This window comes from Carassius auratus, chromosome 16, assembly GCF_003368295.1.
Source record: "Carassius auratus strain Wakin chromosome 16, ASM336829v1, whole genome shotgun sequence".
NCBI classification, from domain to species: domain Eukaryota; kingdom Metazoa; phylum Chordata; class Actinopteri; order Cypriniformes; family Cyprinidae; genus Carassius; species Carassius auratus.
In genome coordinates this window covers 10,808,107-10,832,650 of record NC_039258.1, presented here as the reverse complement: position 1 = coordinate 10,832,650, position 24,544 = coordinate 10,808,107, and the positions used below count along the sequence as shown (strand labels likewise).

Below are 24,544 nucleotides of genomic sequence, written 5' to 3'. Positions count from 1 at the left end.
AGTGGCCAAAAGGCGTGAGTGTCACATACTTTGGCCAAAGTAGTGGCACATATAGTTCCTCACATTTATAAAACAGAGAGCTGAACTATAATCACACTTTGTTTTGTTATTACAAAGAAATGGCAAGACACTCAATTAAACATGAAATTTTGAATTTCTTTTCCCTCATCTTATTTTATTTTTGTAAAAATACTTCAGCAATTTTAGTTTTATGTAATTATAATTGTCATCTTAATAAAATTGTTAGCTTAACTGTTTAATTGTATTTTAATTGTAACACATTTTTGGAGAATAAGAAGCATTTTTATTTGACTTTTGTACATGATTCTGTTTGTGGGCTGAGCACATCTGTAGCCAGACAGACCTATATAACAGACTGAGACATCTAGATGTAATCCTAAAGGGTTTAAACCATTGGTCATACACGTGATTATTATCTTTTTTTTCTGGGTTATTCTGAGCAGCAGCAGAAATGATTTTGCTCTGACTTACTCTGTGTCTCTCTCTCCCTGCAGAATCCAGTTAAAGCTTGAGAACTGTCTGTCCAACAAATCATGGCCTACCTAAAACATCACTGTGAGTCCCCATCCTTTCCTGTACACTCAGACAATAATCTGTCATCAGCGTAATAAAACATACCCCTCACAGATCAATTTCACTTAGAATAAACGGCATAAATACTGTAATATCAAACCTAAATCGTAGGTAATCAGATGAGAGGCAGCAGGGGGAAATTATTTCTCTGTTTAACAAAGAAGACAGTGACTGATGCAGATAATTATGCATATTTCTTTCTCTTGACACCACCCTTACATCTCATGCCATTTATCCTCCACGATCAGATGAGCTAAAGAAAAACATCAATGCAGCAACTAAAGAGTTTCTGCATTGATGAAACAGATGGAGCTTACATCTGGACTATTTTACACTGCTTGCACCAGAGTAGCAAAGAGGTATAATCACAATGTCATTTAAAATTACAGCCGTCAACTGTATTAATGAACCCTGCAAATTGTTCAGACTTCCAGGATTCAGAAATGAATTTTACCTAGAAATGAACTTGAATTTTTAATGAGGAGGTTTAAAATGGAACACGATGGAGTAAAGATAGCTAGACGAGATGGTTTTCTGAACAAGCAGACTTGCATAGTCTTTAATAATCCATTGCAAAACATGATCATTTACAAATGCATTAGCAAAAACATCAAAATTTGGAAATATAACTTAGATACATTACATAAATTGCAAAGCATCTTAGGGAAACAACCATGTGTGGTCATGACATTTGCGCATAGCCATTTTACTTGATGTTGTTAAAAAAAGTCACAAAAGACATTTATGTATGACCCTGCAAAATGTTTGTAATTTCACTGCAACCTATAAGAATAACATCTGTAATGTACAATATCACACACAATATGTAATACAATAATGCGTTTCAATCATTAACTTATCCATTTAAATCCTTCTCTTTTTAAAAATGTATTACTTATTTCCTGTTATAATGATACAAACTACAATAGACGTTTATAGGCCGTTAAGACTTCTATAGCAACATACATATTTCTATGGGTTATATATTTATGCAACAAAAAGTTACAGTATCTAAAAATGCATTGTAACAGCTGTCAGATGCATCATCGCATGGCCTGCTCTGGTTTAATTTGGCAGTGAAATGAATATCTCTAAAGGCTAACTGTATCAGAACCCTCTCATAGGAAGAGATTTCATTCATTATACTAAGAGCTGAGAGCCTAAAAAAATCGAGCAATAACACACCAAATCAAGGGCACACCACAACAATATCCAACAGTTATCTAATTATTTAATAATGAATTATTACTATCTGACAATAAGAGTATTAATTATTCTTCAATTGTTTTTCAATTCATACTTTGGCATTGCTTATCAATATTACAGAAATGTATTACCAATTATATCTATTGTCTACCTTATTTCTCCCCTAAAATGTTATAATAATAAAGAGTTATGTTACTATACCTAGTTATATTAATGTCAATCAGGCCCGCAAAATATGAATGAGATTATTAATATTTATTGAAGTTGAGTTCCTATGCCTATTTACATGGTTGTCAATCAGATCAGACTTGTTATGTTACTGTAAGGCTTTGTACCTTGCTGTGTTGTCGAGCTGCATTATGAATGATGAGCAGTTGCTCCACTATAATATTTACCACAGTTTTAAAGGCTTAACTAATTGTAACCATGGCCATGAATTCTCTATTCCAGCTCAAATAAGCTTCATTGTGAATCTCCCAGTGTCCCCACCATCTCCACCTCCACCCATGGATGATCGTGGCACAAAGTCTATAGTGGCAGTGTGTTTAATCTGACCTTTGCTCTGACTCCAGAAGAACATAAACACAAAACAGATCGCCACAGAGCTCAGGAAAGAGAGAAATCCCATGGTGGTAGCAATGATAAGTGTTTTTGCATCAAACGGGTAAGGACTTGACACCCTTGCAGAGGAGTTAGTAGAAGGAGGTAATGAAGTTTCCATCCATCCCTCGTCTGAGAAATATGACACTGTGCGGTTTTGTGGAAGCCCCTCCACTTGCAGACTCACTGAGACGCTGTCGTTGCCTGCTGCATTAGATGCAGTGCATAGATACGTTCCACTGTCCTGTACTTGGGTGTAACGCACCTCCAAGCTCCCATTAGCAAGCACTCGTACTCTCCCGACAGAGCTAAGTGCAGTCTGCTGGGCTGACAGCCAAGTAATAGAAGGTGATGGATAGCCGTCTGCTTTGCAGTCAAACCGTACACTCATGCCCTCCACAACGCTCGCATCCTGCTGCTGCCGGTTCAGAATCTGCGCTCGCCTGCAAGTAAATATAACCGGGAGATCAGCTTCTGAAAAGTCACGAAAAGCCTTCTTGTGTTGATTTAGAGGCGAACAGGTGGGTTGGCGGCCATCGAAATCCAGCCGCCGCCGCCGTCGCATGACCCAGAGTAACCTGCAGTCGCAAGCCAATGGGTTTCTGTCCAGCCTCAGTGTCTGCAAGTTCCCCACGGAGTGGAAGACGCCTTCTTCCAATGTGGACAGACGATTCGAGGACACATTGAGCAGACGAAAGTGGACCAGACCCCTGAAGGCACCTGGCTCAATACGTAGCAGTTTTCCACCTACCAGGTGCAACTGTTGGAGCCGCAGAAGCTCCCCAAGAAGGTTGGCCTGTATGGAGGTGATGGGGTTGTAGGACAAGTCAAGGTACTGCAGGTAGGTGAGAGGACGCAGTGCAGCATAAGGTACGGCGCTGAGATTGCAGTTGCTTAAAATTAAGGTGGTAAGGTTCAGACCTACCAAGCTGTTGCTATTTAGCGTCTCGAGAGAAGGCCAGTGGAGGATCTGCAAGGTGCGCAGTTGGTGGAGTCGGCGAAAGGCATTGTTGGGCAGGACATTTATGGTCAGCTTGCGCAGACGCAGCTTGGTCAAGCTCTGAAGTTGCGACAGAGCCTCGGTGGGGATGGAGGTCAAATTACTGCGGTCTACGTTCAACTCCTTCAGCGCCTGAAGCCCAACAAATGCCCGTTGCGAGATAAACACCAGGTCATTTTCTCCTGCATCGAGCAGCTGTAGATTAATCATGTCCCGAAATGTGTAATCCAGAAAAACCAGGATCTCATTATCACTGATATCCAGACGTTGAAGGTTGGAGAGTCCAGAGAAAACCCCAACCGGTAGGATCTTGAGACGGTTGTTTTTAATCGTCAAGTATCGCAGGTTCTTTAGCCCCTGAAATGTTTCCACCTCAATCATAGAGATTATATTCTCACTTAGGTCAAGGTCCTCTAGCTTTGACAGGCTGGAGAACTGACGCCTGGCCAGCGTTTTCAGCTGGTTTCTTGAAAGATCTAAGCGTTTGGCATTGTTTGGTAACCCCTCAGGCACACCTGTCAGGTGTCTTGAGGAGCAGTTGACCTCTAAAGTGTCAAGGTAACAAGTGCATTTCTGCGGACAGGTGAGGTCTGCAGCTGATAGGTTTGTGAACCACAACAGCAGGACTGTCCATGCGCCCTGCCGGCCACACAGATCCACGAACATCTTACCTCCTTCCTGCCAAAAAAAAGAAAAAAGAAAGAATGAGAAAATAATCTTTGAAAAAAACTGCATACGCTGGTTAGGTATGTTTTGAAGCATGGTAGCTGGTCATGTGCTGGTCCTAAGCAACTAGCTCCTGCTCATAACCACCTTATAAGCAGGTCAGGACCAACTAAGGACCAGCTTAAAGCAGCTTAAACCAGTTGCCATAAAAAACATACATATTCAGCTGTTTTTTAAAAAAAAGGGAAGTTCTTAGAAATGTAATATTTGTATTCTTGTTGGTTTTGAAAAACTTGTATGTCATTCTCGAGAAAAGTTTGAATATGCAATCTACATTTTTTTTATGTCTTCAAAAATTTCACTTAATTACAAAGTATATTTTTAACATTTAGAGAGGCAGAGACGCAGTCTTGACAATATTATTTCTAATTAATGCCAGAAAAGGTTTTCTTTTCATTAGTTATGTCAGGACAGTTTGATATTTCTGGCTTAATTTCCTCCAAAATATCAAAATGAACTTTAATGCAGAAAATATAAACATGCTTCTCTGATCGAAGGATGTTACTTTTAGTCATTGTATGTATGAGATGCATTTGCAATTATGTATTTGTGAATACATTAATAGATATGGACATAACCGATATGGATATATTTGGGTTTTGCCATAGATCAAATGCATCTTGATCAATCAATTGTACTGTACTAAAAAGAAAGCCTTAATAAGCATATACAAGAAGCATTTTTCAAGAGTTATGGATCTTAAATGATTAAATCAGAAGACAAGCTTAGTTGCTTTCCTCACTATTTGTTACTAATGGACTACTTACCAAGGGACTTTTGTGGTGCCAGTTCTCATAACCAGATATTTTCAGGTTGGTATCTACAGTATGTTGGGCTCAGTGGTTGTTGAAGATGCATTTAAGTCACATTTAGAAATCACACTTCCAAAAACCTAAAGCCAGAGAGAAGAGAAGAATCAGCAAAAAATGACTGATACTGTGTTAAGATGATTTGTGCTAACAATCTCTATCAATCTACTCTGCTTTTAGACAGACAGACTGATCTAGACACAGCTGAAGTTGTAAAACAGTTTTTCATCCATTTCTGATGAAGGACGACAGTGGAATGTTTTAGACCTGTTTGCATTTGAATGCACCTCCGTTAGGTAAATAAGAATGACGATACATGTGACAGCTGCACAGTAACACGCTTATTTCCCTTTCTACTGCTCTAGAGCGTCTGATGTGAGAAGACAGGTGTGCAGGGCCCTTTCACTACAGTCCAGCTTAACCTCATGTCACAGGGTGCATGTGGACAGGCCTGGACACAAATTAGAAATTACCCAGCATGGACAGACGTTCAGTTTAATGGACAGAGCTGTGCCAAATGACATCAGACATTCAATAGAACACAACAATGGACTGCTCAATAACACATGCATGGAATCCAGAATACAAATTATCAAAGGTACCTGTGACTTTATACACACATTTCTGACTTTTTATAAATATTAATAATAAAAAAACTGCATAATGTAAAATCAGAATTTTCAGGAAAAAAGTCTTAATTGTGATAGAAAAATGTATCATTTATCTATGTATGCAGAAACTGCGTTCCATATAAATTAATTGAGCATACTCTGAATCAGGAGTAAAACTGCTCTAAAAAATGAACTATTACAGCAATATAAGTTACACAACTTGGACTGAACTTGTAATGCTGTGGATTGAGATCTGAGATTGAGATCTGTTCTTTCAACAAGCGTCCTCAGTAATTTAGTCTATTTAGCTTAGTTTGTTCACTGAATGTTAAATATCTCCTGCATCTGCTGAAGTAATGAGTTTCCTTCTCATTCAGAGAACATTTTGCATCATAAAGATGTTTTGCTTTAATCTATAATTATAGGTAAATAGCCTCAACACACATAAACCTCAGTAATGGTGACAATAAAAAAAATGTTAAATTAAGCATAAAACTGAGCTTTAAATATAACATTAGAAAGTAGCAGTGATGATAAAAACATCAGGATAAAACAAAAACCGCAAACCATGTGAAAAGATTAGAAAATGCATCTCTAATTTATCACATTAGCAGACCTTAATTGAAGTTAAATTGCTTAATAACTCATAAGTTTGTAAACATTTCCAGTAGTCCTTTAATGAATGAAACAAAATGGTAATAAAATCCTACCTTGTCGTGACAAATGATCTCAATTAATGCAGTCCTGCATTACACATCTCCCACTGCTTGCTTGCTTATAGCTGATTCACATGGGTCTAGGTTTCTCACATCTCCTGTTTACACACAAAGCTTCTACAGTATTTTTGAACTTGTTCCTACTGAAACCACTTAAAATGAGGTTGACTTGTTTTCCAGAGTCCAGTGTCGTCCTGTGTCTCTACACAAAGGCCTTATATGGCCAAATAAGCTGACTCATAATGCTGTATCTAGCGAAAGGAGAGAGAGAGAGAGTCAATCCTGGCTTGGCTGTTTTGACACCATATTGGTTTTCCACACAACAGAGAGCCTGGCTTACACAAATTAAAGGAGCAAATCCCTCTCTGTCGACTTGTGAAAGACAGTGCAGCAGGTGTACGAGATCTGGACATGGAGGGGACGAAACACACTGCATGACAACTGAGTTTATATTGATTGCTATGAATGACAGAAATAAAATATATTTGAGGTGAATTTGATGTCATGATTTCAATGTTGAAACAAATTAACAGCTGGCTTTGTGGATGCAATCCAATAAAGCTAAATTAAAGTAAAATGTTCCTGTTCTGCACATTTTTATTTTTATTTATTTTTCCTGTTTTCTCTTTTCTTCCTTTTTCTCTATACTATGTTGTTTGAACTATGTGTATATTCCATATATTCTATGTATTAATAGAACAATATAATATACAAAGAAATGAATATATATGTATGTGTTTGTGTGCGTTTTTTTCTTTTAATTTTGCAATTGTTTTGAAACCGAGAAGCTGAATAAATAAGCTTAACATTGATGTATGGTTTGTTTGGACAGGGCAATATTTGGCGGAGGTACAACTATTTGTATATCTTAAAAATGAGAAAAACCTTTTGCATGCAACATAGATGAGTTCATAGAAAGAAACGGCTCCACGCAATATTGTAATCCTATAATTCACGTCGTACTTGAAAACTCTTTGTATGCATTATGGTTAATGCATCCTTGAGTAGTGGATTGTTTCAGACTGCGCTGACTAGTGGTTGTAGTAGTCGATCACTCGACTACTCAACTAGTCTGTGCAAGCCATAATATATATACAGTGTCATGTTTTTATTCTTATACTGAAATATAAAATAATATAATACAAAATACACATACAAATATTTGAAACCACAAAAATATTTTTACATATATAGATTTTTTTCATTAACAAATTATGCAGAATTAAATTCAAACTTCCAAATGTGTGGCCCAAACTCAAGAAGATGCCTCTCAGTAAAACTTTTGCATAATCAGCTAACCCATCTACAAATCAGCTTTGGCAATGCTCTTATCTAACGAACAACACTCTGCCCAACATTGAGTGTGCCCTTGTTGATCTGATGCAATGTCATCACAGTTAGCCAGCCTTCACTAAGCTGAACACTCACACATTGTGTTGTTTTCTCATATTGGGCCTGACTTTCATACTTTCACGTCAACAGTCAAAACTCATCAGAGTCAGACAGGCTTCATTAGGTTACAGTAAATGACATGGACCTTTGCCAGGTACTATAAACAGGGGAGAAAAATATTTCCTCTGTTGCTGTAGCTGTTCCCCTGACTCCATTAGAAAACCACAACACTTAAAGCCTCTGCAGTCTGATTCCAATTTGCACTTCACTGATTCCAGGCGTGCAAATGGGCTTATAACCGTGCTAAAGTAAGTACTATTGAGTTTGAACTGTGTATATTTGTGCGAAAAGGTCAGAAGAGGGACGTGCCTAGCAAACAGATGAGGGAATCCAGACGTTTTGAAATTAATATTTAACACTAGAGGATATTCACAAAATGCCAGCCAAACCCACAAGAGATTTTATTTTTATCCTTATTTTGGCGTATCCTGCATTTACTGTGTCTAAAATCACTTCAGTGGCAATATCAGAGGTCTCTGACCTGCATATTTAGTGTGATCTCTAACCTCTAAAGTGCATCCAGGGAATGTACTTCACCTGTGTCCCGGAGCCCATGCTATTCTCGTCCCAGCCGGGTGAAAACTGCCCAGAGCCGCTTTCCAATCTCCAATTAGAATTCCTCACATCAATTCTTCACAGCAACAATTGCAACTGAGTGAGAAAGAAGCTGTTTATGGTTCCTGCCCTCTACCCCTGCCACAGAATGCAGCCATGTGAATGAATGCAAGTATTTCAAGCTTTCTGAAACAGGTGTTGTTTAGCAATGGGAGATGATGACAGATCTTCTGGACATGGAGTATTTGTTCCTTTCGAGCTTGCCCGGGGAACGGAAAAATAAATATAACAGAGAAGGTGAGGTTCACACTTGGATGCACAAACCACAGATGCTTCCTCAAAGTGTTTGCATTTCAAGCCCACAGTGAATTTACAAGACGCTTCTTCTCATCCTTCCGTGATCCGCCTTTTGCTGAAAGCCTTAAGGATGGAGTTTAAAAGCATCTCTGTTGTGTGCCTGCATGTGTACCACATAATACAAGCATTTGGTCTCAGCTCCGGTTGATGTGTGACTGATTTTGCTGCTTTAGTCTAAAGGAGTGTGAGAGGAAGATAATCTGACATGGGTGGCTACAGGCTTGTAACAATCAGTTTGACTGTAAAACACTTCAGGCTGCAATATAGTTTGTGTTTTGTGGTAGTGGGTTTGACCAATTTGACTTCATGCTTTTAATATCAGCTTATGCATTTCCTGGGAATCAACAGCAAAGACATTGCTCAGTATCAAATTAATTATTAATTTATTGATTAAGTTATGGTTATCGACATTGGATTTTTTATTAGCATTTATCTGTTACCAAGAAACAGTTACCCAAAAAAGAAAATTAGTTGAAAATGTACCCTGTATCCACAATCCATAATAATGCTTCTTACATTAAAGAATTACATTCTTTTGTCCTCTTCCATCAAAATCCACCATCAAATTTCTTTAGAACAGTGTTTGGAACAGATTTTGATGTGTGCTTATTTCTCCCCTGATTCAGACAAGACAACTTTTTTTTTTTTTTAGTGGAGAAAGCAATAAGAATAGAGGACTTATTTTAACCAGAATCGTGTGAAATTGTGAAGTTAAAAATGTCTTGATGGATTATAAAGACAGTTTTTTTTCACTTCACAAGACATTAACTGATGGACTGGCTCATGTGGAGTATTTGTGGATTATTGTGATGATTTTATCAGTGGTTAAAACTCTCATTCTGATGACACCCATTCACTGCAGAGGATCCATTGGTGAGCGTGTCATCTGTTCTGACGAAGAAGCAAACTCAAACATTCCATCTTATGTATGAATGATTTATTTTTGTGGCGGAAAGCAGAAATAAAACTTAGTAAAAATAAATTAGACAGATAATTGCTGTAGGTATTGTTCACATAAAATGGTATCTAATATTTTGTTTGTGCTGTGTATATTTTACTAAAAAAAAAATGCTTCTTTGTTTTTCATGATTATGTTGGAGCAGCTGAGAGAGGTCATGCTGGGTTTAGATCACAACAGTCTGAAGGACAGATTATGATAATTCAGCTTTGTGCTGGTCACTTTAGTCAGTGCATGTACATTGTGTACCCCAATGAGAATCAAATATAATGAAAAAAGGAAAGTCTGTGTGGAAAAAAATGAGCATGAGATCATCTCACATGTTCCTACTGCCAGAAGTCTAAAAGTGTTTTAAACTAACTTCAACAGAACTTTTCAAGGACACAAAAGTAAGGTCACCTCAGGCTAAACTGAATGCATTAATGTAACTGGGTCATTGCACATGTGCTCAAGTTCATTGTTAATTTTAGGCATTTTTATGGACAACGGATGACAAAGATTTGCATATACACTGTATAATATAAACCTGTGAAACATTCAGCAGGAAAAGCATCAGCAATTCAGTACACATACTGATGGGACAGAGATAATTTGTTTGTGAAGGCCCAGATTCAGATGCTCTTGTCTTCTAAAAATCGAGTGATTTTTAGTGTGATTGTGGAGAGGTCACACATATGGATGTGGTTTAGGCTCATATGTCATCTGTGAAAAGCACAGAATCTGCTTCACTCATCTATGTATTAGACCTCTATAGATTTTAATCCATCAATTGAGGTTGCAACCCAGTCATGCTGACAGATTGCCTCCCATCCAGGGTCACAGATCCATCTCTCAAATGAAACTTCCTTACAAGAAAAACAGCTATTGCTTAGTTAAAAGATAGGACGGGTCTATTGGGAAATTTCGACAGTGAGACCTCTGCATCTGGCTGCGTGTTGTAATACAGAACACCCATTAGCAGGGTCATATGGTGCCCTGGATAGTTCAGTGTTCAAGCAGTCCTAAATAGGTCCATTTTAGGGCAGCAGGATTACACAAAGAACCAGGATGACGCTCACAATGTGAGGCAGACTCATTGGGGCCCCACATCACACATTTAGTCCTGGTGTGGTTTATTAAAAAGGCAAAACTGGTCAAATCTGCACCTGTTCAGTGATATTAAACCATGCTCCATAATGACCTCATAGCGGCAGACCTCATAAATCGCATGCAGATACATATGAGGGCGTGATGAGAATGTCGAGTGACCAAGGAAAACAAACCAGTGATCAAGTAAGTGCTTTTACCATTCCGCCCCATCAACCGGTGATAAATCAGGCCCTGCTCTGCATTACAACTATTCTGATTAAAGTGCTCATCTGGACCAGACCCAAAGCTTGCGCTCCTTTAGCGCATTTGCTGTGCTGCAAATCACTGGCGGTGTGGGATGCTGTTTGAAATCTCATTAGAGAGAACTTGCACAGATTGATTAGTGCTAATTAAGTGACTGCCAAGCATCCCATGGCCTCAATGACCGTGAGACCTGAGACAGAAAACCGAACACACCTGGTGTGCACAGTGCCAGCTGACCAATGGGGTCCCAACTACTATTTTTAGTTGTATATTTGACTCCTAAAAGAAAGGCTATAAAAGTTATGTGCCTCATGACTGATCTCGCCTTGCCAAGTGGGCTTTAATAAACAATGCAACAGAGCTAGCTATCTGTCTATCTGTCTGTCTATCTATCTATCTATCTATCTATCTGTCTGTCTGTCTGTCTGTCTGATATTTTTACGCAAATTATTTTGAAAATATATATTTTTAAGTTTATAAAAGAAACAAACGTAAATAGCCTAAATAAAAAAAAAAAACATTAAAAATGAAAACGTAAATAAGCTTTCTACAATATTACTTCTACCTTGGATGCCAACGTAAATACAATTATTTTGATTACAACCGTATACGAAAAGCGGTAAACCTAATTTATTTATTCATTATTCATATTTATTTATTTATTTATTTATTTTAGCTTAGAGTAATTAATAGCTTATACAACATAGCCTATGTTTTGCCACCCACGTCTGGTTGTCAAAATTAGTGACTTCCAAATAAGTCGTAACCCTGAAGAACTCTAAACAAACATTGTCTAAAATATAGCCAGCATAAACTATAGCAAAAAAAACAAAAAAAAAACACACACTCAAACACACACACACACACACACACAAAGCGGAACTCACCCGCTTCCCCTCACGAGATCTGCATGGCAGCGTTATCATAGCTCTCCAAGTCTCTGTCCATGTCAGCTCGCAGTTCTTTACTTCTGCTCGATGTCCTCTAACATCGTGCTCAGAAAGACGACGAGCATGTCTTGAGACAAGACCCGAATGTTTTTAATCGCTTTGCTCCTTCATTAATTCCTCCTGTCTACGACACATCCCTCCAGGGTCTAGTAGGATAATTGTAGCCTTAATTTAGGTTGGCTGATCTCCGCACTGAAGCTCCTCTGTGCTCGCTCGTCTAACTTCCAGCGCCCACCTGCCCGTTTCAGTACGAGTGAACATCCCAACCCCTGCGGTTTTAGAGAGCAGATCGGTGTTTACTGGTCTATTCAGCAGAGCTGATGAAGGATAACACCTCGTGAGGGCACTCTGGGAGAATGACAGATATTCGCGCGGCTCGGCCAAATCTCCGGATTTAGGTAAAGCAGCAGATGGTTGCCTGAGTGAGACTCGTGGCTTGTAGACTGTAGAAAACATCTCTTAGGACACATGTTTGCTTCAGTCGATTTATACGATAAGACTCACAGTGTTAAACAAAATGTGACTTTTTGTGGTAAACTGGTTTTAATTGCATTGTGTTTGTCAAAAAGAGAAAAGTAGGCCCATACAAAACTTAGATTAAAAGTTTTATTGAATTTAGGGTAAAAGGTAGTTGTTGGCAGTCAGAACTAAATCATAATAATATGGTGACAATATTAAACGAGTTACGGAATAGCATAAAATTAGCCATAAGAAAGTCATTAAAAATCTCATGCTTCAGGCCTAAACATGAACTAAAAGACAATGCACATAGGGAATTGTGGGTAGCCATGCCCATTTCCACATGAATAATATGCTATTCTTACTTGTAGCTTATACCTAACAAAATATAATATATTGATAGCCTAATTGTTACTCTTATGTATTACAAATACAAGTATTGCCTTGTAAAAAGACTATTTTTTTATCTTAATCTGTCTATCTATCTAATTATCTGTAAAAACATTTGCAATAAGATCACATTGTCATTGATTTATATATATATATATATATATATATATATATATATATAGGTAAGGTAAGGTAAATTTTTTTACAGCACTGTCTAATACAGTGCAATTAAGACTGTGATAAATCACTATTTGTTTTTCTTAAGTCAGATGTGCAGGCCTGCAACCAAGATCCTCTAATATGCTGACGATGGTCAGATCTCCCAGAAAATATGCAGGACTAAAATACTTTTCTTTAAATAATATTTAAGAACATTAGCCTTGATTTTAAAATATGCAAAGTCAGACCATCTGTAGAGAGACAACAGTGTTGACAATATGCCCTGTGTTAAACATCTCTGTGGTTAATCAGACTGTGGCAGCTACTTTAGACCTCATGCAAGGATGAAAAAGCCAGACAATCACTTACAATCTTAAATAACTTGAGTGACTTTTAATGGACAGCACAAAACATTGAAGGGATAGTTCACCCAAAAAGGAAAATTATGTCATTAATAACCCTCATGTCATTCCAAACCAGTGAGACCTCTGTTTATCTTCGGAAAACAGTTTAAGATATTTTAGATTTACTCTGAGAGCCTTCTGTCCCTCCATTAAAATTGTGTGTACGATATACTGTCCATGTCCAGAAAGGTAAGAAAAACATCATCAAAGTAGTCCATGTGACATCAGAGGGTCAGTTAGAATTTTTTGAAGCAAAAAACAAAAACTATGACTTTATTCAGCATTGTCTTCTCTTCCAGTCTGTTGTGAGCTCGTTCACTGCAGTGTTGTGATATCCGATTCGCGAAGAATCACTCGATGTAACCGGATCTTCTTGAACCAGTTCACCAAATCGAACTGAATTGTTTGAAATGTTTCACGACTCCAATAAGCATTAATCCAAAAATGATTTAAGCGGTTAACTTTTTTCATGTGGCTGACACTCCCTCTGAGTTCAAACAAACCAATATCCCGGAGGAATTTATGTACTCCAACAGTACACTGACTGAACTGCTGTGAAGAGAGAACTGAAGATGAACACCGAGCCGGGCCAGATAACGAAGAAAACATTGACTCGTTCTCGAGTCAAGAACCGTTTCTGTCGGATGCTTCTGATTCGTGAACCGAGGAGCTGGTGATACTGCACATGTGTGATTCAGCGTGAAACAGACCGACACACAGAGCGTCTGAACCGAACTGATTCTTTTGGTGATTGATTCTGAACTGATTCTGTGCTAATGTTATGAGCGCTGGTAAATCGAAAGCTTGCTTATTGAATTGAACTGTCCGAAAGAACCGTTTCGCGGAAAAGAATCGAACATCCCATCACTACTGGTGAACGATCCCATCACTACTGGTGAACTGGTTACAAGAGAACAAGTCAATTTTTCGTTTGTTATCTGGCTCGGCTAGGTGTTCATCTTCAGTTCTCTCTTCACATCAGTTCAGTCAGTGTATTGTTTGAGTACATGAATTACTCCGGGATATTGGTTTGTTTTAACTCAGAGGGAGTGTCAGCCACATTAAAAAAGTTAACAGCTTAAATCATTTGTGGATTAATGCTTATTGGAGACGCAAACCTTTTCAAATGATTCAGTTCGATTTGGTGAACTGGTTCAAGAAGATCCGGTTACATCGAGTGATTCATTCGCGAACCGGATATCACAAACTGCTTTGTTTTGAACTCTCTCACAACAGACACGGAAGAGAAGACAATGCTGAATAAAGTCATAGTTTTTGTTATTTTTGGACCAAAATGTATTTTCTATGCTTCAACAAATACTAACTGACCCTCTGATGTCACATGGACTACTTTGATTATGTTTTTCTTATCTTTTTGGACATGGACAGTATACCGTTCACACACTTTCAATGGAGGGACACAAAAATTCTCTGAATTAAATATATTCAACTCTATTCCGAAGATGAACGGCGGTCTTACAGGTTTGGAATGACATGAGGGTGAGTCATCTATGACATAATTTTGCTTTTTGGGTGAACTATCCCTTTAACCAGCACTTTTAATGTAAAAGCATCTTGTATTTTATTTTCTCCTTTTGTGTAAGAAGGACAGATATTGCACCCGACGAAATAAATGTTAATTCTGGCCCCAGTGTACAAATGAATAACAAAGGTGTGATATTTAGTCTCAAAAGCAATGAATCAGGTAAATATACCGTAGACACTGCATCCATTTGCTCACAATCATCATAAAGATGTTCCCTAATGGCAACAGATTTATTGCCACATGGTTGTTTACGCCTGTTACAACCCATTGGTAGAACAAGTCAAATGGAAACAGAGATACCTGCACTGGAGTAGCACACATTAGAGGTTTGGGAGAACTGAGACACCCTCCACATTGCCTGTAGGATTTTAATTAAATCTGGCCACTAGAGGGAAAACATTTCAAATGAAGGAAGGGACTGAGAGCAGAAAAGTCTCTAATATAGGAAACATTCAACTTTATCCTCATTTAATAGCTTTAAGTTCTTTAAACTTCATGAAAGTAATACATCACAACAAGACTGGCCTATTTTGACAAACCCTTTGTCTTTTCATTGTACTGTAGTCTAGTTACCAGTGATATAATATAATATAATATAATATAATATAATATAATATAATATAATATAATATAATATAATATAATATAATATAATATAATCTTGATTTATTTATCCAAAAAAAATCTAAAATAATCTAACTGAGATAAAGACTGGGCCTTGGTAGGTTTAAAAAGCCTATGCGTGTTGCACGTTTGTTTCAGAAACTATTTGTCCTTGCATGTTTCCATGTTAAGCTTAAGCTAGCACTTCTTAAAATATCTTTGAATGTACTGTATCATATGTACCAATCTTTAGATATTTATGTGCATATTTAGCCTTAAAATATTGAAACCTTATTCATTGATCCATATAAAATATACTATTTTAACCATAGATGTTGCCACTGTCTGACAGTTTGTTTTGTCAAAAAATTCTTTAATGATTTATTTCTCATTTAGAGTGAATGAGTGACGTTTCTTAAAGCCTTTGTATGTAATGCGTTAGGAAGTGTTATTAAAGGGTATAGTGCATTATAATTATTTATAATCTGCACTTGTAATATCTTGTTGTTAATAATTATAACCAAATTTAAAATGCATAGGGTAACAATTAATTGTTATAATGTGTTAACTGGTAACAATTATTCATGTGCTAACAATGCATTTACTTACCCTTACTCTCTTTTTTACTAAAATGTCTTCTGCAGAGCTTGGTCTGGTATAAAGCCAGAAATGGGGATTATTTGCTTTTAATTTTTTTTTCTTCTTCAATGTTGTAAACAATGTCTTACTGCTGTGTGTTGTACATTTAAAAAAGTATTGTCAAAGGTTGTTTATCTCATGTCCCAGCACAACCTTCTGAAATCTACTAAATCATTACAAGCTGAATATCTCTCTCTCTCTGTTTTTCTGAGTGTCCACTGACACAACAATCTCTTGAACTGCCTTTTTAAATGCCTTACTGACCTTGGCTTAGAGTAAGACGGGATGCAAACTGATTTGTATTGGTCAAATCCTGCCATCACAAACCCTCAGATCCCTGTGCACGTGGCAGATGGGACAGTTTTGAAATTGTGAATGTGCTCTTGCTCTTCAAAGACACTGCAATAATGTATAGTTCGCCAGGCTCTATGTGTCTCAACTCTAATCCCTAGCATGTGGACATCTGTGCATCAATGGTGGTGACACTGGGAAAACAGAAAAAAGCTCCTGTGATTGGATTTATGAATGGAGTGCCTCTGCTTCAGCACATAATGAGGCTTGTTGAAAAAAAAATCCAGAGTGTTAAATTCATTTAATAACCTTGATTTGTTCCGGGTGTGTGCTCATTGTGTGTGTGTGTTTACTGCTGTGTGTGCCACTTTGGATGGGTTAAATGCAGAGCATGAATTCCGAGTATGGGTCACCATACTTATCTGTATGTCACGTCACTTTCACTATGTTCAACCTCTTTCGGTCGCCTGCAATTTGTGCTATTTGTATAGTTTTGATGACTTTACTATTTCATTAAAAGGTGTTTCACTAAAATGTAAGTGTTTTCAGACTAGGTAGTGTTTAGGACATATACAACAGTGCCCACAAAAAAAAAGAGAAAAGTTTTGATGCATGGCTCTGTAGTTCTGAGTCTGAACAAAAAACTGTAAAAAACCTTTGAATCAGAAGTCTCGTGACAGTCATGGGAGCAGACACATGACTCCAGCAAGGCATGCTGAGTTTCTTCAGTTTTGGGGTTAGACTGGAATGTGAAGTAACAGGAAACAGATGTAGAATTCGCTGCTTTGTAATGTGACTGAACATTTGCCTTGCTGGATCTATTTAAATGTATATTAATAAAACAATAATGTATTAAAATTAATATGTGATATTTAATATTTTCATATTTCAACATTTTTGAAAGAGGTATATAAGGCTTAATCCTTAATGCTGTAGCAAAAACACACTTGAACACACACACTCACACACACACACACAATGCCGGCTCTGATCAGGATCAGATGAATGATAAAATAGCCAAAAGTTTTCTAAAGCATGAATGAGCAGGTGTGTATCACCCCCCAAAAAATGTTTCAATCATTTAATGTATCCGGTCAAAGTAAATCCTTCTTTTTAGGTATTGCAGTTTAATATGTAATAATATCAAATTAATACCAGTAAACATTGTGTTTTACTGAGAAACTGCAGTAGATGAGATACAACATAAGTATCTGAAGTATCTTTCTTGCTGCACGGGGGAGAAAAACATTTGCTGAGTTTATTAAAGTGCTGGGGTATTATTTGTACATTTGGTAAACAATGTACAATAAATTACAATAAATAGCAACTGTGTTCCACAAACAATTTGTGCAAGTCTGACTAATCCATTCCCAGTTTTTAAGATGAACACAGTTTTTTTTTTGTTTCCCATCAACAAAACTGAATACATTCTTAAATTTAGTCTTTCAGGCTTGTCACCATGTCAGCAGGCTGTGCTGCTTTCGGCCTGTGATATTTATGGGTTTGCTTGTATGTTTGTGAGTAATCTGCACATAGTGTGAACAACTAACACTAGGGGACTTCCCTCGTTATACATTTATATCTTAGTGCTGACCGCATACCTATTCTGTAGACATCATGGGACAATTTTCAGATAGACCTCATGCAGTGACACACTGCACAGGGAACTCAGGTTGTTGACTAACAAGCGGAAGTGTTCATGACAAGCTAGCATGGTCGTAGGAGAACGAAGCTTAGAAATAAATGCTTTTTATTGATACTGTCAGATCAGTTGAGTTTGAAGACAACTGATTGTCCTTTATTTATGCCAGAAAAAAAGAAGAAAAAATTTAAGCTAAAAAAATGTGATCTGATGAATATACAGAAGGTTACAGTCTCCAAGATGAGAAAATGTCCATCACTTAATATCTTCCATCCTTTTGCAGGATCACAACAAAAACTTGCCTGAAAAGCTGGGTGGACTGTTTCTTTTGTTAGTGTGACTATGACCATCTAGCCTGCTCAAAGGTTTATATGCTGATCAAAATCAATGGCAAGAATCAAAAACTGCTTTCAGTAAGCAATTCCCAAGACTTTATAGATAATTTAAGCAGTTTTGGAACATAAAGGAAAACCTGCAGCAAATGCATTATGTAAAACTAATGGATATGTAAAACTAATGGATGAATTACTACAGTTTGCAAATTATTTTTCCTGACAACTGTAGCTATATGCACATGATTTCACATTATTTAAAGTTAAAAAAAATAATATAAGGTATCTCTAAAATAGCCTATTATCATTTATTTTGTTGGTACAGTTGGTTTTATTACATTTAATTTTTAATACAAATTTCTTTCACACTATTCTCAACTTCCCACTTTTCCTAAAATTGTAACCTGACTCCTGACATCATCGCTCTGAGCTGGTGTTTAAACGATTCCAGATGAAGCGGGTCTTCCTGCTTTTCCCGCAGCAACAACTTCCTCAAAACTTCGGCATATAAAGAGGTCGTCCACTAACCCAGATCCATACCAGCATTCATCTTTTGTTCTGAACTTCTGGAAAACATCCAGGTAACCGAGGTTCCGCTGTTTTTCTTTTTAACTCGTCTTAAATTGTTTTCATAGTTTATATGTAAAATGTTGTAAATGCCTGTTTTAATAGGACTACTTGTAAAAAGTTGTTGGTGCAGCTTTGTTGTATTCACTTTCGTTATCTTTTTACTCTTCAATGAAACTTTAAAAACTTTTATGGTGAATTTCTATTAGCTCATTTCAGAAATCACCACTAAATCCTTATCTCTCTGAAATGACTGAATAAGTTTCACTGCGGTGAAGCTTCACTCGTTCTTGTTTGTGGTTTCAGTTATCACGCCACGTACGTTGCACGAGCGCCGCTCGCGTGATATAGCGTACAGTGTGGCTTTACACCTCTGACTGTAGGTCTGTTTGTCAGGGCATAATGTATGCGTTTGGTGGAATCAGCCTACTCGTGGTGGTGTTGTGTGGACTAGCTCACACTTTGGAGAATCTCACACTGGATGAGGCATGGGAGGGCTGGAAACTCACACATAAGAGGGAGTACAATGGCCTGGTGAGTAACAGAAGACAATACAATAATATTAGTTTCCTTAGGGTTCCAAAAGAGTTAATGAACTAGAGTGGTTAGTGTTTTCATGAAAAAAAAAACAAAAAACAAAAAAACATCTGTTTCTCCCATCTGTAGTAAACAGAGGAAAACTAGCTTGTATTTTTATGACTACACTGATTGGAATGTACTGGCTTAGTCCCTTTCTAAGAGGCCTGTGCTTTTACATGCACTGCAGCTCAATATTAAGAGGGGGGTAGAAGAAAATCTCACAGCTTTAGGATTGGTAAGTTATTTTAGAGTTTTGAGTATAAGGGGGAAATAATTCCACCTAAATCCAAAAAGGACCCATGCTTTATAAAGATTAGATGCATTAAATAAATATTTCAACCAAAAAAAATGAAAATTTGCTAAAAATTTACTCATCCGTAGGCCATCCAAGATTTAGATGAGTTGATTCGTTCACTGAAAGAGATTTGGAGAAATTAAGCATTACACAATTTCCTCATCAATGGATCCTCTGTGGTCAATGGGGGCTGTCAGAATAAGTTTATGCAGCTGATAAAAACATTACGATAATCATCTGGGAAGACTAATCCACATGACTTCAGCACAAGCAAAAAGCTGCATGTTTATAATAATTAAATCCAAATTTAATTAAACTTCAAACCGTTGCTTCTTGCTAAAATACGAGCTCTCTATTATTCAAATTAATATAATGTTCAGGTTTGTGCAATGTATCATCAGCTGGTGGTTTACATACACCAAGAGAACCAAGCACTTGAGCCAAGTGTTTACATGTGTTTTATGGTGGCCAGGATGAAGAGTCTATTCGACGGGCAATTTGGGAGAAGAACATGCTGTTTATTGAAGCTCATAACAAAGAGTACGAACTGGGGATTCATACCTATAATCTGGGCATGAACCATTTTGGAGATATGGTAAGTGCCCTAATTCGATCTGCTAATATTTTGCTGCTGTAAAATGTTTAATGTATTGCTTTACCAACATTTACCAGTCTTTAATGTTGGAAAACATCTGCATGTGGGATCCTGCCCCTTTTATTTTAAGATGTCACAATCTTGCTAAACCTGTTTGCAGAGTATACATGACAACAGCAATGTTCCATCAATAATGTATTACAAAGGCATGTTTACTGAAACTAGATCCAACTTCATAACTTTTGTTGTCTGATGTTTATCTCTCTGCAGACACTAGAAGAAGTGGCAGAGAAAGTCATGGGACTTCAAATGCCCATGTACCAGGACCAAACTAACACATTTATGCCTGATGACACAGTGGGGTTGCCCAAATCAATTGATTACCGTAAACTGGGATACGTCACTTCTGTCAAGAACCAAGTGAGGAAATAACAAAATGTTTCAGTAATATTGCGTTAATATTTCCTCATTCTGATAAACTCTCACACGATCAACACTTTCCTCATCCTCAAGTGCTTTCACACAAATTTCCACAGAATGAGGGTTACAATCTAACTATGATTTATATCATCTGTTGTTTCAAGCCAACTATAGTTATCACTGTACTTAAGCGCCATCCAGTGGTCAGAAAGATTATTTCTCCACCAGTATACAAGTGTTTTAGGCTGTCTTAAGTGGGGGTTTTTTTCACTCTCCTCAGGGTTCATGCGGCTCATGCTGGGCCTTTAGTTCTGTTGGGGCTTTGGAAGGTCAGCTGAAGAAGACCAAAGGTCAGCTAGTGGACCTCAGTCCTCAGAACCTAGTGGACTGTGTGACTGACAATGATGGCTGTGGTGGAGGATATATGACAAATGCCTTCAGATACGTCAAAGACAACCAAGGCATTGATTCAGAGGAGGGCTACCCCTATGTTGGAACGGTAAGAGTCAGCCCTATACAACTAAGTGACTGAGAAGGAAAAATGTTTTGTATGTGAGTGAGTGTGTTGCCATACAACAACTTGTTTTTTTTTTTGTTTTTTTTTAGCAGCGATTCATTTATATTATTTGGTTAAAAGGCAAATTAGGTTTTTCCATTGCTTTGGCACTAGATGCAGTTAGTGACTATGCCTTTCAAAGTACACTGTTTAGTGAGTGACAAACAAACAGCGTTTGTTGGGTGACCACTTTAGGTACTCTTACAGAAGAATGACTTGATTTTAGACCCATATGAAGAAATTTGGTTGTTTTAGTGCATTTTGGATATGCAGTTTAAGTTGCCAGTTGGTAAAGGTGTTCTGCATGGAGAATTTGGAAAAAGTGAACTAAGGATTAAGAAATGTGTCCTAGCAGAAAAACCCCCCAATGTTGATAGTCATGATTTTTCATCTCACTACTACCCCCTGCAGGACCAGCAGTGTGCCTACAACAGCTCAGCGAGAGCGGCCACATGTAAAGGGTTTAAAGAGATTCCTCAGGGTAATGAGAAGGCACTGACTGCCGCTGTGGCAAAGGTGGGACCTGTGTCTGTGGGTATAGATGCCATGCAGTCCACCTTCCTATACTACAAAAGCGGTAACATATCTTTACATCATCTATAATGTGTTTTGTTGTTGTTGTTCTGCTGAAACTTTTACAGTGAAGGATAAGACTAAAACCTTGACCCCCTACTATGTCCAAAATCCATTTCTAGGTGTGTACTATGATCCCAACTGCAACAAGGATGATGTCAACCATGCAGTTCTAGCTGTTGGCTATGGAGCCACACCAAAAGGCAAAAAGTACTGGATTGTGAAGAACAGGTAAGGAAAATATTCTGGAAGCAGAGTGCAGCATGGTTAAAATACAAAAAAAAAGTACATTTAAATAGAAAACATAATAATTAAAATAAACAATTAATAAAAATGTTAATAAATGAATGTTAATAATTTTTTTATGAATAAATAATAATTATAAAAAAAATCAATTTAGTCATATTCAGCATGTAATAGTGTAAAATTTTCATTATCCTTTTTTTTCTTCTTCTTGAAGTTGGGGTGAAGATTGGGGGAAGAAGGGGTACGTCCTGATGGCTCGTAACCGTAACAATGCATGTGGCATTGCCAGCCTGGCCAGTTTCCCTGTCATGTGAGAGCTGGAAGCGCAGGGAGCACACATGGGACCAATCTTGTCTGCTGCTGACCAATAACAAAAGGGACTCGATCACTATCAGTTTGCTACAGCATTAAATAATGATTGGGGAAACACTCTGTAAAAGATGCAGATCTGAATACCACAAGGTTAAGTGTATTTGTGTCTTAGATGTCTTGTTCTTAATCTTATCAATTTGTGCAGTTGAAACTGTTTTGTGCAATATTTGAAATTCAAAAGGGAAATTTTGATATTGTGTATACAGTCTGTTAAACAATTTTTTTTTTAAATTCCCCTGGTGGGATATGATTTTTGAAACACTTGTTTTATGATGTTTTGGTTATATAGATTACCAAGTTTTTTGTGTGGCAATATTAAATAAAATGCTTAATTTTGAGTACATCATTATTTGTGTAAAAGTATCTTAATGTCATTTTCATAAATGTTTTACTTCAATGAGGCTCAATCATATGTTTATCAAACTAATACAGCTAATACCAAGTCAATATCACACCTCTGTACAGAAATGTTATATATAAGAAATGACATTCAGAGAATAAAACAGCAATGCCAAACCACCTTTATGTAACTTGTCTTTAAACCATGGTATCTGTACGATGCACCTGTGGGCATGAAGACTTCGATTTAGTTGTCTTGAGGTGGAAGAGAAATCATCAGAGCCTATATTTTTGGAAGCTGAAACCAAGATGCTGAAATAAAACCAAAACTGTGTAAGTCTAGGCTGTTTAAGCAAAAATCATTACATTTATGCGTTCAGTGGTATGAAATCATATGACCATAACTGAACCACTTCCCCATTCCCCAGATGAATGACCCAGCTTTACCCTTTTTTCTCTTGTATCTTGTACCCATATCTTCACATTCAATAGCTGTCCATTAAAATCTCTGAACTTTGACTTTATATCAAAATTACACTTGCAAGCAAACAACTTTAAATTGCACATGTACAAAATTAAAGATGATGAATAAAAACTTCAGCAATGTATTCATTAGCCACTATTAGTGCTAAAGAGATGCCTGGTACAAATAGCTCTTTTTGTATTTACTTCACACTTTTCCAACAGTAATTCAATCACAATTAAGTATAGTTTGTCTAGATACAATTTTACACATGCAGTTTTTGAGTGTCAGTTCTCTGTAGGCTTCTTTGTTCGAGGCCTCTGGATGTCAGATGCATTAACTGACATTTATCGATTAAATAAGAATTTATTTCAGAAAGCTTTGCATGTTGTGAAATGTAACATGACTATTTAAAATGGACAATGCTGAACACTCCACTTTTGGTTCTTTATGTTTGTTTGTGTACTTTTGGAATTTTTGAAAAGCTGTAGATAAATGTTTCACAGAGCTTTTGTTTCCATCAGTGTGACATGTGTGACATGAAATGATGGATGTTCTGGAAACACCATATTCAGAATCCACAAAATTCTCTTTTCTAAGAGACAAAAGATAATTATGATTTATCACTCTGCATGACTTGTATTTTAACTCGGAAATTCCCTTATCGGCACACATTTGATCATTTTAAATGCAACTATATTATTTCAGTCAGCACCAGGTCAGCACAAATATTTGTCAACTCGAGATGATGACTCATTTTATAAGTAAACAGCAAATGCTTCATGAATGGAAAAATTAGGTCATGCTGCCAGTTGTTTCAGTTCCGCAGTGGTTACATGGACTTTATATCTTTTGCCCAGTGGTAAGAAATGTCATTCTATACACAACATGTTCATTTAAGACCTAAACCCAAAGCTAGATACCAAGCCAAGCGGGTGTTTTATATGTAAATGTGGGCGCGAGCTTGAGTAGCCTAATGTTTAACCACATGATTTCCTCTGGCCGTCTTCCTGTTTCCTGTAAACTTTAAAATATCATGTAAAAATGTATTTGCGGATGTAGGTTTCAACTATCACGTTGTTATCAAGTATTATATATTTCGTCTAAAAGTAAAAATAGTAAAAATCTTCGCTTGAAGAATATCTTCCTCCGTGTTTAGTATATATTCCGCTAGATGGCGACCCAAACACATGATATGAAAAAGGACG

The 24,544-nt window shown here is 37.2% G+C and overlaps 2 protein-coding genes and 1 long non-coding RNA gene across 5 annotated transcripts; 2 read left to right on the top strand and 1 right to left on the bottom strand.

Annotated features, from left to right (window-relative positions):
* The first annotated feature begins 308 nt into the window (after window positions 1-308).
* Window positions 309-6,581, top strand: LOC113116121 (uncharacterized). The gene is made up of 3 exons (XR_003293978.1): window positions 309-576; window positions 5,301-5,533; window positions 6,443-6,581. It is a non-coding gene; the product is annotated as an uncharacterized LOC113116121 (long non-coding RNA).
* lingo4b (leucine rich repeat and Ig domain containing 4b) lies at window positions 1,122-12,230 on the bottom strand. 2 transcript variants are annotated; one of them, XM_026284032.1, is made up of 3 exons: window positions 11,804-12,230; window positions 4,894-5,018; window positions 1,122-4,078 (listed from the first exon to the last, which is right to left on the bottom strand). In XM_026284032.1, exon 3 carries the CDS (start codon window positions 4,064-4,066, stop codon window positions 2,252-2,254), a length of 1,815 nt encoding a protein of 604 aa, XP_026139817.1. In that variant the 5' UTR covers window positions 4,067-4,078; window positions 4,894-5,018; window positions 11,804-12,230; the 3' UTR covers window positions 1,122-2,251. The 2 variants fall into 2 exon arrangements, with proteins under 2 accessions (XP_026139817.1, XP_026139818.1); XM_026284033.1 differs by lacking the exon at window positions 11,804-12,230 and adding an exon at window positions 6,257-6,388.
* Window positions 12,231-18,751: 6,521 nt separating this feature from the next.
* On the top strand, window positions 18,752-23,053 carry ctsk (cathepsin K). 2 transcript variants are annotated; one of them, XM_026284027.1, is made up of 8 exons: window positions 18,752-18,912; window positions 19,295-19,432; window positions 20,245-20,367; window positions 20,638-20,787; window positions 21,068-21,286; window positions 21,755-21,920; window positions 22,039-22,147; window positions 22,377-23,053. In XM_026284027.1, exons 2-8 carry the CDS (start codon window positions 19,301-19,303, stop codon window positions 22,474-22,476), a joined length of 999 nt encoding a protein of 332 aa, XP_026139812.1. In that variant the 5' UTR covers window positions 18,752-18,912; window positions 19,295-19,300; the 3' UTR covers window positions 22,477-23,053. The 2 variants fall into 2 exon arrangements, with proteins under 2 accessions (XP_026139812.1, XP_026139813.1); XM_026284028.1 differs by having other exon boundaries at window positions 18,796-18,912; window positions 19,205-19,432.
* Window positions 23,054-24,544: the final 1,491 nt, after the last annotated feature.

Coding starts and splice junctions, on each gene's coding strand:
- lingo4b (XM_026284032.1), bottom strand. CDS start 4,066: ATGTTCGTGGATCTGTGTGGCCGGCAGGGCGCATGGACAGTCCTGCTG.
- ctsk (XM_026284027.1), top strand. CDS start 19,301: ATGTATGCGTTTGGTGGAATCAGCCTACTCGTGGTGGTGTTGTGTGGA. Junction 21,921..22,038: donor CTTCCTATACTACAAAAGCG/GTAACATATCTT, acceptor ATCCATTTCTAG/GTGTGTACTATGATCCCAAC. Junction 22,148..22,376: donor TACTGGATTGTGAAGAACAG/GTAAGGAAAATA, acceptor TTCTTCTTGAAG/TTGGGGTGAAGATTGGGGGA.